The following is a 14,149-nucleotide window of genomic DNA, read 5'->3' on the forward strand; positions in this document are numbered from 1 at the left end:
TTTCCTAACCTGCATCCACAGCTCAGCAGCCATAATTACACTTTGACTTGGGGGCCAGTTACAGATTTGATGAGCTGACTTGTTGAATTCAAGTACTAAATTCTGTGTGGTTTTTGGATCTGTACATAACATCACATCATCCTGTTTTTTCCATATCCTTGCATGTTAAACTATTTCCTTAAGATGTATCTCCACTTTATAGTGTTATTCAAATAAGACTTGTCACCAGAAGACTGGATTGTTTAATGTATTCTTGATAGTATATTCATTTACTCATACTATTGTAGGTTATTTGTATTGCTCTTTTCAGGTAGTAAGAGTCAGAATCTTACAGCACGGTAACACATCCTGTTCCTGGACCAATTCCACCCAAACCTTCCCTATTTAAATGTCTGTTAAACATTGTAATTGTACCAGCATCCACTACTTTCTATTTGCCTCAGTCTTTTATAAATCTGCCTTCTCTCTCCTTAATGTGCCCCCAGTCTTGAAATTCCCCCATCCTAGGGTAAAGACAGCTACCATTAACTCTATCTATACCTTTCATTATTTTATAAAATAATCAGGTTGCCTCTCAGCCATCTATGCTCCGGGGGAAAAAGTCCCAACCTCTCCAGCCTTTCTTTATAACTCAAATTTTCATACCTGCCAACATCCTGGTAAATCTCTTCTCAACCCTGTCCAGCTTGATAATATCATTTCTATAACTGGGCGACCAAAACTAGGTACAGTATTCCACAACTGGCCTCATTAATGTCCTGTACAACCTCAACGTCCCAACTCCTATACTGAAAAGAATGAGCAATGAAGGCAAGTGTGCCAAGTGCCTTTCTTAACCATCCTGCCTGTGATTCAAGCTTTAAAGAATTATGTACCTGTACCCCTAGGTCCTTCTGTTCTACAACACTACCCAACACCCTACCATTAATTACATAGGCCCCACCCTTGTTTATTGTACCAAAATGCAATTCCTGGCATTCATCCAGATTGACCTCCATCTGCCATTTTTCAGCCCATTAACCCATTTGATCAAGATCCCTTTATAAACTTAAGAAACCACCTGCACTGTCTACCACTTGCTCAACATTCCTTCTATATTCTCCTCTAAATCCATTATATAAATGACAAATAGAAGAGGACCCAGAACCAATCCCTGTGGAACACATTAGTCATAGGCCTCTAGTCTAAAAGCAACTCTCCACTATTAATCTGTCCCTGCCATTAAGCCAATTATGTATCCAATTGGCAAACTCAGTCCCTAATGTGTTTGTAAAATCTCTCTGGCAGGTAAGGTTGAGGATAATCCAGTGCTATCTCCGATCCCCTCTGTCTTCCTGATTTCTCTCTCAATGCCCCCACACTCCTTAGTTGATTAAGAAATTCAATTGAACCCAAGTTAATATATTGTAAAATAAGCTCTCTTTTAATTTTGACTAGAACCTCAATATCTTTATTCATCCATTGTTTCTTAATCTAATCAACCTTACCCTTCACTCGAACAGGAACAAAATGCTTCTGAACACTCCTCATACTCTTGAATGCCTCCCACTTGTCAGATGTTCTTTTATCTGCAAACAATCTACTCCAGTCAACTTCTGAAAATCCTTCCCTTTCCGTTTTGGATCTGTTTTGATACTGAGCCTTTCTAAGTTGCCTGCTTTAAATATATATGCTATGCAACTTCTTAGTTGTTTCTTGACATTTGCGTGGTTTGGACAAATTTAAGTTTTAATTTCCAACTGTCTATATTCCTCCTCCTCTTCCCCCTCCCCCATTTACTTCCATTTTAAGAATCTGGTGTTAGTCACCTTTTGCAACCTAGCACGATGTCTTAAATATCTGAACCTTTCCCTCCCCACTCAAGCATCTTTCCTAATCCTGCTTTTGCTGTCCAGTTCAATGTGCATGAATTGATAGGATTTTAAAAGAATATTACAGTAATCTTCCGTTCTGAATGGGAAGGGCAAATTGTGCTGTGATTCTGTTCAATCAAAGCAAAAATGTGTATCCTGATGGCAAGCTCAATATTATGAAATGCACGTTGATCGAGCCTGCCAGTCATTCTCAGCATGTGCTATACTTTTACAAAAAAATGCAGTTCTTAGTTTGTAAAACTGCAGCAAGTGGAATAGACTTCATCTAGTGATTTGTTCCTAGTCTTGTATCTGAGTAGTTGATCAGAAAAGAACTGATGAGCCTTTGTTAATACAAGCATGAGAACCAATACTATGACCACATAACAAATGAAACAATAACCGGATCAGAGAGTGCTCATTTTAATTCTAATTTATTTGTTACTGGTGTGGGATGTTGCCCAAGTCTGCCAAGCACATTAGGTGATTGCTTGTTTTTATTCATTAGGCAGATGTTTTTATCTCCATCTCGAGCTTTCTTAAAAAGTGAATATGTTCGTGAATTCTTCTTTGGGAAATTATCTGACTGCAGTCAACCTCACAGTAAGTGACAATTATGCAGAATTGCTTTGTATTCTTTTAATGAAATAAAGGTATGGAGGATTATGCATATTTGTTTCCTTGGAGGAACATTGTATAATACAAGGGAATAAGTCTGGTAAATGTAAGGGAGAAAGTGAGGACTGTAGGTGCTGGAAATCAGTTGTGTGTGGCCTGGAAAAACACAGGCAGTCAGGCAGCATCCGAGGAGAAGGAGGATTGATGTTTCGAGCATAAGCTCCTCTTCAGGAAGGGCTGATGAGGAGCTTGTGCTTAAAACGTCAATTCTCTTGCTCCTTGGATGCTGCCTGACTGCCTGTGCTTTTCTAGCACCACACTCTCAATCTGGTAAGTGCAACTTCAAGCGTGGGTTATCTTCTGCCTAGACTGCATTTTGTAACCACCTTCCCATTATTCTTTGATCCCTTAAGGGATCAGGAATCTACTACAGCCTTGAGAATACTGCAAGTTATGGAGTATTAAGGTAAGCCAAGTCTGCTGCATGGATAGGGTGAATAGTAGAGGCCTTTTCCCCAAGGGAGGGGAGTCTAAAACTAGGGTACGTAGGTTTAAGGTAAGAGTGGAAAATTATAAAAGGGACCTGAGGAGCAGCTTTTTCATGCAGCGGGTGATATACATATGAAATGAGCTGTCAGAGGAAGTGTGGAGGCTGGTACAAATACAACTTTCTTAAAAAGTACCTGGATAAGTATGTAAATAGGAAGGGTTTAGAGGGATATGGGTCAAATGCTGGCAAATGGGGCTGGATCAGTTTAGGGTATCTGGTCAGCATGGACATGTTGGACCAAAGGGTTTCCATGCTGTATAACTCTGACTCTAACTAGACTCTAATTTTGTTGTCTTAAAATTATCAGCTTGCTTTGATTTTGGCATGGTGACCAAAATCCTTGTGGAAGAATTGAACTCCAAGCATGGTTTTGAATGAGGATAGGTAGTAGATGATGTATAAGTTTTATGGGATGGCGTTCCCAAGCAGTGGGGCTAAATTTGGTGAATGCTTGCTGCCAGCAATGGGGTGAAGGAAGAATGGGTGTCTTGCGATTGGTAAATGTTAGATGGCAAATGAGACTTGAGTGTGGGATGTACAGGAGAAAGTTGGAATAGGGGAAAGTGAGGACTGCAGATGTTGGAGATCAGTTGGGAGTGTGGTGCTGGAAAAGCATAGCAGATCAGGCAGTATCAGGAGCAGGAGAATAGATGTTTTGGGCACAAGCCCTTCATTGGAAATGGGAATTGGAATAGTCAGGTCTGCTAGTGATAAAGAAGTAATCAATGTTTTGCTCATAGATGAGCTGAGGCAGGTGTTGGAGTTTATGTCCTGTTTCTACTTGAGGGAGCAATTGTAGAGTATGCAGAACATGCAGTTCAAGCAAAATAAGTCTGCACTTTAGAAAATGAGAGAGCTGACATATGGGAGCACCTTGAAATATGTTCACAACAGGAAATTTTATGGATGACAAAAATAGGTGGGGAATGCACGTGGTGAGGCTGACCTTCTGCATATAGACAGGTTCTGAGTCGGCAAAAGCCTGGTAGGTGGTACACAACATGGGGAAGTGTGAGGTTTTATGCACTTTGGCAGGAAGAATGGAGCAGTTGAATATTATTTTAACTACAGAAAGTGACCAGATTAGAGGGGTTTGGGGAGTCTTTGTCCATGAATTATAACAAACTAGCTTTCAAGCTGAGCAGGTAATACAGAAAGGAAAGTAGTATAAAATAGGGTAGTTCTACTAAAAAAAATACAAGTCAGATCACAGCTGGAATACTGTGAACAGTTCTGAGCCCCTTACCCAAGGCAAGATACACTGGTATCCAAAATAATTCAGACAAGGTTTACTAGACCGATACCAAGTATGGATAGACTTTTGAGGAGAGGTCCGTTGATTTGGCTTGTACTGGGAGTGTAGATGAATGAGGCCAATCTTAGTGAAACATACAGGCTTCTGAGGACCTGACAGGAAAGCTGTAGAAAAGTTGTTTCCCCTTGTGGGAGACCATAGGACCATGGCATAATCTCGGAATAAGGGAATGCCTAGTTATGACAGATGAGAAGGGATTTATGAGGGCAGAAAAGCAGAGTCCACAAAAACAAATTGGCAATTGAGCTTCTAGGATAGCTTATTAGAGATGTAGTAACAAACATTTTAAGGGGATATTCTGGAAAGTGCAGAATTAAATACATTCCAGCAAAAACGATTTTCAGGTAGTGGTCCACCACCTCTGGTTAACTTTAAAAAGTCAAGAATAGTATCAAACTCTAAGAAAAGTCTTAATTATGCAAAGATAGGACAGAATATTTTAAAATTCTTAAAGATTAATAGGGAAAAATTAGTGAGGACGTTAGCCCACAACATAAACACAAAGTTTGGCCCCATAGCGAATGAGAGTTGGAGAATTGCATATGGAGGATAAAGTGAAAGATAAACAGAGATTGTGCATCAGTCCTCTCCAGAGAGGATACAAACAGCATCCTGGAACTAGCTGTAAATTCAGGAATCGAAAGTGAGTGAGGAACTCAAGAAAACTGCAATTACCAAGGAAGCAGTACTGAATAAATTTTTGCTAATGAGTTGACAAGTCTGTGCCATGATTTCATCGTAACATCTGAAAACTTGTATCTAGTGAGATAGTTGTGGTAGATTTCATTTTGCAAAGACTGATTGACAGATGTAGAAAAGGTTCCTGTTTGATTAGAAAATAGCCAAAAAGTGAGAGGCTGAAAGCAGGAAACTAAGCCAGTTGGCTTAAAATCTGCAATCGTGAAAGAATTAGAAGCTATAATTATAGATTACAGATTACTTAGTGTGGAAACAGGCCCTTCAGCCCAACAAGTCCACACGGACCCTCCAAAGAGCAACCCACCCAGACAGATTCCCTACATTTACTCCTTTATCTAACACTACAGGCAACTTAGCATGGCCAATTCACCTAACCTGCACATTTTTGGACTGTGGGAGGAAACCGGAGCACCCAGAGGAAAACCACGCAGACACTGGGAGAATGTGCATACTCCACACAGACAGTTGCCTGAGGCAGGAATTGAACCCAGGTCTCTGGCGCTGTGAGGCAGCAGTGCTAACCACTGAGCTACTGTGCCACCAATTATTGACGTTCTAACATGGCACTTGGATAAATTCAAGGTGATCTGGTAGAGCCAACATAAACGTTATTTTCCTTAAAATAAATTACCTAATTTATTGTATTCCTTTTGAAAAAGTAACCTGTCTAGATAAGAGAACTAGATATTTTTAGATTTCCGTCGAGTGTCACATCAAAGATTGCAGAAAATAATATCTCGTGGTGGGACTAACGTCCTGTCATTGGTAAAAGATTGGCTTACTGACAGGAAGCAGAGGTTAGGAGCAAGTGGGTTGTTTTCAGAATGGCGGGAAGTTGCAAGTCTTGGACCAGCTGGTGTTGGGGTCTCTACTTTATTTTTGCAATTTAACAAATGATATGTTTGAAGGGATCAAAGGTATGGTAGCTAAATTTCCTGGTAAGATAGGAAGGAAAGTGAGTTGTGAAGAGGACATAAGGTGCCTACTAGGGAATATAAGATACATGAGTGGGCAAAGATCTGGCAAATAGAGTACAATGTGGAAAAGTCTGAAGTTGTCCATTTTTGTCCATTATTTGAATGACAAGAGGAGGCAGAAAGATTTTGGAGGCCTAGCCAGTGAATCATGAAGTTAGTATGCAGTTAAAGCAAGTAATCATGAAAATTAATAGAATTTTGCGAGGGGAATTGAATGCAAGATGGTGGTACTGCTTCAGTTACAGAAGGCATTGGTGAGACCACGTTGGGAGTAGTAATGTATATGGTATTAGTCACCATATTTATGGAAGGATGTTAATCGTTGGTAGCACTTCAGGAGATTTAAAAGACTAATACCTAGAATGGACAGATTGCTGCATGAAGAAAGACTTGACAATTAAGTTGTCTGTATCCTTGGGTTTAGGAGAATTGGAGATTACTTGAAACATATAAAATCCTGAGGGGACATGACTACGTGGATGTTGAGAGGATGTTTCCTCTTGTGGGAGACTCTAGCTAGGAGTCCAAGTTTACAAAAAAGGGGTGCCCATTTGAGAGATGGGATACTTTCGGAGGATTGAGTGTCTTTGGTATTCCCTTCAAAAGGAATGGATGTAGAATCATTAAAACTTTTTAAGGATGACATGAGTTCTTGATTAGACACTATTGGATGAAACACTATTGGGGTATGCAGGCATGTAGAGTTAAGGTTTAAAATCAGATCAGCTATGATCTTATTGTATGATAGAGCAGGCTTGAAGGGTCAAGTGGTCTACTGTTCATTATTTGTATGCACTTAAGTGTTGTGAATCTATGGAATCCTTTACTACAGAGGGCTGTCATGGCTGAGATAGACAAGTTTGTAATCACTAAGGGAAATGAGGGTTGTGGAAGAAAGGGCAGGAAAGTGGAGTTGAGGGCTATTGGAACAGCCATGCTCTCATTGAATAGCAGAACAGATTGGATGGAGTGATTGGTCTGCTCTGCTTTAACATGTCTTAAGTCAGACCTTTCTTACAGTACAGACCTCCAATTAGTTTGAATTTGCCTAACTGGCAAATATATAATATAATATTTATTCACTTAAATATTATAAATGCAGTAAGATGTTAGTTAATTTTTTAAAATTGCTTCCAATTTCTTCAGCAAATTTACAGCCAGCGTTAAAGTTGTCTAAATCTCTAGAACGCTTCAAAGAAGACAGTTCTGAGGCTTCCAGCCAGGAAGAAGGTACATGACTTTACACCTTGTGCTCAATGTGCTTCTTAATCCTTAGAGTGCTCTTTGTTTAGGAAAATATAAAATGCAGAATTACTGGAATTTGTGTAGACACTTTTCAGTGTACTGAAAGGAAGGGATTACCTAACATGGGGAACTTAATTCTCCAAACGATTGTGACAACGCTAACCTTGTTCATGGTGAATAATTTAGGGGAGAAGCTCAACAAAGCTGACAGCTCTTCTCTCAATTGGGTTGTCCAGCCCTTGGTATGAGCACAGCTACCTGAAATGTTAATTTTTCAGTTAATTAGTATTTGTTTCTATAATATATAAAAAATCACTTTATGAAAGCTTTTTCAAAAGAACTGAAATGTAGAACTGAACTTGAGACAAGAGAAGCTCTTTATCTACTCTTTCCTCATCCATTACCATGTCCTCACTGCCAATCCGCAATGTTTCAGTTAATATGGATGCTTCACTCAGAAATTTCAAAAAGAATTAACTGCATGCATTTAGCTACATGGGGGTTGTCAGGCAAGTTAACAGGGTAGGCGGCAGTGCTGTTGTGTGCAGGTCACTGGAACATGCTTTTCAAACTGGGGGGAAAAGGAGATGCAAATTGGTCTTAAGGGCTGCTTTTATGATGGTATGATGGATACTTTATAACAATAACTCTTGATGTGTTTCCAGATGGACAACAGTTGATTCATCAGAAGAAAAATATGGGGAAATCAATAGGCTGCAGGCAAGTCTATCTAGATTTTCTTCTGATGTTGACTTAGAAGAATGTTTATGCTTAAGAATGATCTCCATTCTGGTTGCTGAGCAATTCTGAAGTTTTGAGAAGTCTTTTTAAAAGTGTGCATTGTATTTTGGTTTAATATAGCAATAATAAAATTTACGTTATCACTTCACTCCTCAGGATGAAATTGCTTGCAAAATTGATCTTTGGCATTTACTGTTTGTGAATTTAAATTCTATGACTAAGCTCAGCTGAGTGAAGTCTTGCTTCCAATTATTACAACCCGCTGGGTCTTTTCAGATGTATTCAAATGGCTCCCAGGAGAGTCAGTGTTTTCTTTATAATTTTAGTTTCATTAATTCAGTAGAAATTCAATACAAAGGGAAGAATAACTTGAGGTCTAATTTTTAAAGTCAGATTCTATTCTTCTTTTATGGTTTGTACCTCCACTGTCCAGTGCACTGCATTAAAGGTTTTTACCGTCGCAACATTTAAGGGATACTTAGGTGATCACTTGAAATGCCACTACATAAAAGGCAGTTGGCCAGGTGAGGAAAATGGGGCTAGGGTAAATTGGTGCCTGATGACTGGCAAGGGCACGCTGGGTAGAAGGGTTTCTTTCCAAGCTGTAAAAGTCTGACACAACCCTGACGGTAGACCATATTTACAAATCAGTTAATTTTTTTTGTTTTCCTGAACACACTCTGCTTCTCTTTACAGTGGCTCTGGTACAAAATCTCAAGGGATTGGTGTGAACTTACAGCACTCTGAACAAAATGGTATACTGGACTGGAAGAAAAGAAACTATAGTACAAAGCACAGTACCGACAACTGTACAGCTGTGATGGCACATGTGGGTGTGAAATGTTGCCTTAACATATTAGTTGTTGTTTGAACGCGTGCAAAACTCTAGAAAGCCAGCCTTGTATCATCTTAATTCCACAATTTACTATCTAACAGTTTTGAAGTATTTTTTTTCCTACAATGATGAGATTAATAAAGTCAGCACTTATTTCCCACTCTAATTTGCAGTCAGTAAGATGGTGGTGAGCTCTTGCCCTAAACTGCTGAAACCCATGTGGTGTGTATGTAGCCATAATGCCAATAGAAAGGGAAATCTAGGATTTTGACCAGCTGAAAAAATTGCAATATATTTGCAGTCCAGGATAGTGAGAGACTCTGAGGGGATCTTAAAGGTGAATGCATTTCCTTGTGGCTGGTGCCCTTGTCTTTAAATACTGGAGGTGGCAGCCATTGAACTGTTTTTAAAGCAGCCTTGACGCATTGCATTCCATACATAGTACACATTGCAGAGGAGACAAAAGAGTGAATTTCTGAAGCGATTGTCTTAGTGGGTTGTTTTGTCTTGTGTATTGCTGACAGTGGAAGTATGCCATTGCACTTGTGATTTGTATATGGTGGACTGGCTTTGTGAAGTTAGGTTCACAGTCGAAGTGCTTTTGTCTCCCTTGAGCAAAACAGTTATTTGAGCTCTAGAGCCAGAGTGCGGGTTGGTTGACATGAGCTGCAGAAGTCGTCATTGAGTAACTTGTGACTTTAGTCTTCGAATGTCCTGCCTTGGCGACCTAATCAGACAAAGATAAGAAAGAGTACTTATTGAATTAACTCCTCACAAAATTGAACTCCTAATTTGCAGCACGAAGACTTTCAGACAAATCACAAGTTTGGAATTATGTTGCCGTTCCTTTTGCTGAATCAACATCCTAATATATGCTGCCTATCACATTGTGGGTGTACCTACACCAAATGGACTGCAATGGTTCAAGAAGGCAGCTCCCCCCCTATCTCAAGGGCAACTAATGATAGGGAATGAATGTTGGCCCAGCTAGTAATGCCCATGTCCTGTGAGTGAATGTTTTTTAATAAAACCTTCCCTTGAAGCAGTTTGGTTGCAATGGTTTGAATTTTGGTTGATTGGAAATATCAAACTTGTACTGTGACTTGTCTTAAATTTCTTAACTTCCCTTGTCTCTTGTGCCACCTTAGATGCTTGTTTGAGGTTGGGCCAAGTTTGTTTTGAATGTATAGTTTTCACCCTCAGACAAACTATTCTGCCTCCCTTCACCTAAGATGTAGGAACTGAAACAGACCGTCCAGCCCATTGAGTCTGCAGCATCTGCTCTACTTTTAATTGAGTTCTTGGCTGATCTAATAATTATTAACTCTTGTTTTCTCCCAATAAACCTTGATTTCCTTACTGATTTTAAAGAAGTCTGTTTGTGTCCACTTGATTTCCTGTCCTCAGCAGCTTTCTGTGGCAAAGAATGCCACAGATTTGCAACCCTCTAAAGAAAATCCTCTTCTTTTCTGAACCAACTGAGCAACTCTTTCACTCTTGAAAATGCTCTCTGGTCCTAAACTCTACCACAAAGGAAAACAGCCTCCCCAACGAGACCCTATCAAGTCCCTAAGAACTTTTAAAATTTTTTTTTAAATTCACTGATGAGAGGTAGTTGTCAACTGTCCAGATTGTTACAACATGTCTTTTGATAGGTGAGAAATGTCCTCAAACTGTGAACCAGGATTTTATATTAGTTTACCAAAAGTGATGATTCATGTCTGTCTTGTGAAGAAAAGCCTAAAGAGGGAGTCTGAAAACCCCAGTTTTGAAGTTATGTAGGTGCAATCAATAAGAGTATATGCATAAGCCCCAGGTGGCTTTTATATTGTCATTTAGTTAATCATCCTGCTGTTCTACATTGCATTAAATAATGCAATGGCTTAATCAAACTGTTATCTACGGAATGTTTGATAACTTCTGTAAATTTGAATGGCATCCATTCTTTAGTCTAAACCGATGCCAGCTTGGAATAATAGAAAATGGAGTACATTGAATTTCAATTAGATCATCTTGTGTCTCAGTTGTTGCTATTGATATTGTACTTGCCATATTTCCAGATGTTCAAATGGATTCTGATCATACATTTTCCCCCCAATTAATTGTAGTGTTTATCAGAAGATAAAAGAAGTACTTCATCTGGGAGTAAGAAGCTGAACACTCAGTCAGACATGTATGTATTATGGAAAGGGTAAAGTGTTTTCTTTTGTGTAAAGTAACTGTTAGGAAGGTAAAGCATTGAAATTCCTGAACATCAATAAGTTGGGATAAGAAGTCAGTCTTTGAGAGAGGATGGGAAGGCAAGCAGTAGATGCGAGAACTGGCATTGGTGCCCTTTGGAGGGTGAAGTTATTATTTATTTCCAGTTATTCATTTAACCTGAGAGTTGGAACAATGAATCAACCTTGCCTGCGCTACCCAAAATATTCATAAACCACTTCTAATTCACCCACTGTTGTTTATACTTAGTCTCCAATAATTGATGAGGTTCCATCATTGGATGGCATTTGAGAAATAATCCTGAATGTAAGAATTATGCTGACAATCAATTTAAGATTCAGTGAAACTCCTCTATGGTGGCATGATTGCATGTACTGTAAGCTACACGTTACTATGCAAGGCCTTGTCTCTTCAATCTTTAATTCTTACACTTGATTATTTCACGAGTACCGTCCAATCATGGGACTAAATCAATTATTGGACACTATAAGCATAAAGGTGGGTAAATTAGAAGCTGTTTTCAAATACCTTTGGGTAGTGCAGGCAAGTTTCATTCAATCGCTGTCCCAACTCTTATCCAACTGGATAAATAACCGTGGTTTCTTGGTATTTTTACTCTCCGACCGAGGGGCACCAGTCAGTTCTTGCAACCCCATCTACTGTATACCTTTCCAATACGCTGAACTAAAGAACATGTACACATTGCACTTTTTTCAACTTAACACAATAGAGGATACATAGTGTCTCGTTCATTACTCCTGGTCAAGGCATTGCTCTGAGAAATCAGCCTGCCCAGTTTAAATCTAAACAAAGCTTAGCAGTAAGATATCTGCCGTCTAACTGGCGCATTTGCTTGCCAACTAGTTGGCATCCAATACAGTCTGCAATGATACTCCCCTTGAGATGCCCAAGAATACCAAATGTGATGAATGTTGGATGAGAAACTTTAAAATATATTTTTATGTTGTCATTGAATACATTCTTTGGACTTCCTGTTATACACGGACAAAACTAAGATTTGAGTTGGAAGAAAAAGGAAGAATTAACGTTGTGATCCATTCCTAATTGTTTTACTTTCTCTTATTTAGCAACAACAAGGTTGATCGAGGGAGTCATAGGGCTCCTGTCGGCAATGGTATCCTTAGAATTCCACCTGTACAGCATGTGTGGGCTGTGCCAGGGAAAGGTAAGGACTTTTATCTTTTTGTATCATTTCCTAAATAGCATATGGCTATTAATGTGCTATTACTAGTCCATTTCTACCAAGAATAGAGATTGTGGTCGGTGTTAAAAATCATAGGTGAGGGGATTGAAACATTTTGCTGGCAGTTTTTTAAAAACCAGAAAAGTGCTTTAAAGAGTATAGGTTAGATTGGTGGCATTGTCGATGAGCGAGTGAGGTGGGGGAGTGCCTAGTTGAGTGACCAAGTCAAGGGGCCTGTGGCGGCTTCATTCTTCAGTTCAAAATCATGATCGGAAGTTGTTTGGGATATAATTGTAGGCTAATACAAACTTTTAGAGAGCTGGACTGTCATCAATAATATTGCACTCCACCTTCATTACGTGATGTCAAGTAGCCTCAAGACCTGTGTTGTGTTTTACAACAAGCAATATGGGGAGAGATTGTCCTTTAACTGTGTCAATGGAGCAGAAATGTATTTTTCAGTACTGTGCCTTATGGATTGAGAGGAGTATGTGCTGAGGGTGGGGCATATGTCCTAGGTTTTATGTTGACAAAAGATAGGGAGGGTGTTGGCAAAATGCAAATCCGTCGTACGTGACTGGAAAGTAGAAGGAAGTTATATTGTTAGGTTTTGAGGGAAGTTGACTTGGAGACAAGAATAGTGAAAATGGGGGTCACTCTTAATTTGTACATAATACTTAGGGGAGAAAAGAGTATTCTTTGTGATTTCATAGAGGGGAGGTATGTTGCGTACTCATTTAGAATCACCTGAAATTGTATTGAAATTAAACAATGTTTTAGCATGATAGCTAAATAGTTATAAGGCATGATACTGCATGCCTTATAGGGAAGTCTCTTGGTCAAGATGACTTTCTTGGGCAAGATATTTCTACAAGTCACAGAGGATATTACTATTTTTTTTTTCCAGAGCATTTTGGGTAACTGTTAGCTTAAAATGAATTTTAGTCTATAGAGAGATGTGATCAAGGGGCAGCGTTTCCATTTCTAAAAGTATGGAAACCAAGTGTCATTATTGCAGGAAAGCTGAAATAGGAAATTTTACTCTGTTCAAGCTGCAAGATATGGTGCCTAAACTGAATATTTATGGTACTGTTCTGTTTTGTTTCTAATGAATATTTACGTGGAGATCATGTTTGGAACATTAATCCAAAGTTTTTCACTGCCATTATACAGGTTTGGAAATGTGTGCTGATGTTGGTCACGTTCACCTGTAGAGATTTGCTTTGGTTGTGCACTGAATTCCTTGAGCACAAAATAATGAGTCTGCCAAAAGAATCTTTTGTTATTCTGCATGAGGTGAAAGAATTTTCAGACAAATTAGGCTCATTTTTTTCCCCTTCTAAGGAAGTAAAAGTTTACAATTATTTTGGAACCCATAAACATCAGAAGTGCTTCACAGGAGCATAATTTGATAAATTCATAACCCTATAGTTTCGTTAAAGTTCGTTACTTGAGAAACTAGTAGGAATTCACTTTTAAGCTATTGACAAGGTGGTTGCATGGGTTTTAGTTTACCCAAAATCCTGTTGATTCAGGGGCTGTTCTGTTGGTTTGGAATATAACAAATGTAACTTTTTTACTTACAATGGGAGGGCTACTGAAAGCTGGAAACTTTAGATCTGTTGGATTTGAAGTGGTAATGTTCTGTGGATCATGGGAACTGGCAAATGTATTTGGATTTCCAGAGGCTTTTGATAAGATTGGTGAAAGGAACCAGTGCTGGGATTGGTACTGGATCTCCACTGTTTAAAACTTGTACGACAATGAAAGATTTGGTGGCTAAACTTACTCTTGCCAAAAAGGTAGGTAGGAAAATAAGTTGTGAAGAGGGCATGAGGCTACAAAGGAAAATAGACTAGTTAATTGAGTGAGTGAGCAAAGATCTGGCAAAC

At 39.1% G+C, this 14,149-nt stretch overlaps 1 protein-coding gene across 1 annotated transcript in view; it reads left to right on the top strand.

Annotated features, from left to right (window-relative positions):
* Nucleotides 1–14,149, top strand: part of zcchc2 (zinc finger, CCHC domain containing 2) — a 54,792-nt gene that overhangs the window by 24,052 nt on the left and 16,591 nt on the right. The window contains exons 6-11 of the mRNA XM_072560354.1: nucleotides 2,362–2,456; nucleotides 7,159–7,242; nucleotides 7,923–7,977; nucleotides 8,695–8,827; nucleotides 10,942–11,006; nucleotides 12,142–12,239. Coding sequence (XP_072416455.1) covers nucleotides 2,362–2,456; nucleotides 7,159–7,242; nucleotides 7,923–7,977; nucleotides 8,695–8,827; nucleotides 10,942–11,006; nucleotides 12,142–12,239 — 530 coding nt within the window. The remainder of the gene's footprint in view (nucleotides 1–2,361; nucleotides 2,457–7,158; nucleotides 7,243–7,922; nucleotides 7,978–8,694; nucleotides 8,828–10,941; nucleotides 11,007–12,141; nucleotides 12,240–14,149) is intronic.

This window comes from Chiloscyllium punctatum, chromosome 41 (assembly GCF_047496795.1).
Source record: "Chiloscyllium punctatum isolate Juve2018m chromosome 41, sChiPun1.3, whole genome shotgun sequence".
NCBI classification, from domain to species: domain Eukaryota; kingdom Metazoa; phylum Chordata; class Chondrichthyes; order Orectolobiformes; family Hemiscylliidae; genus Chiloscyllium; species Chiloscyllium punctatum.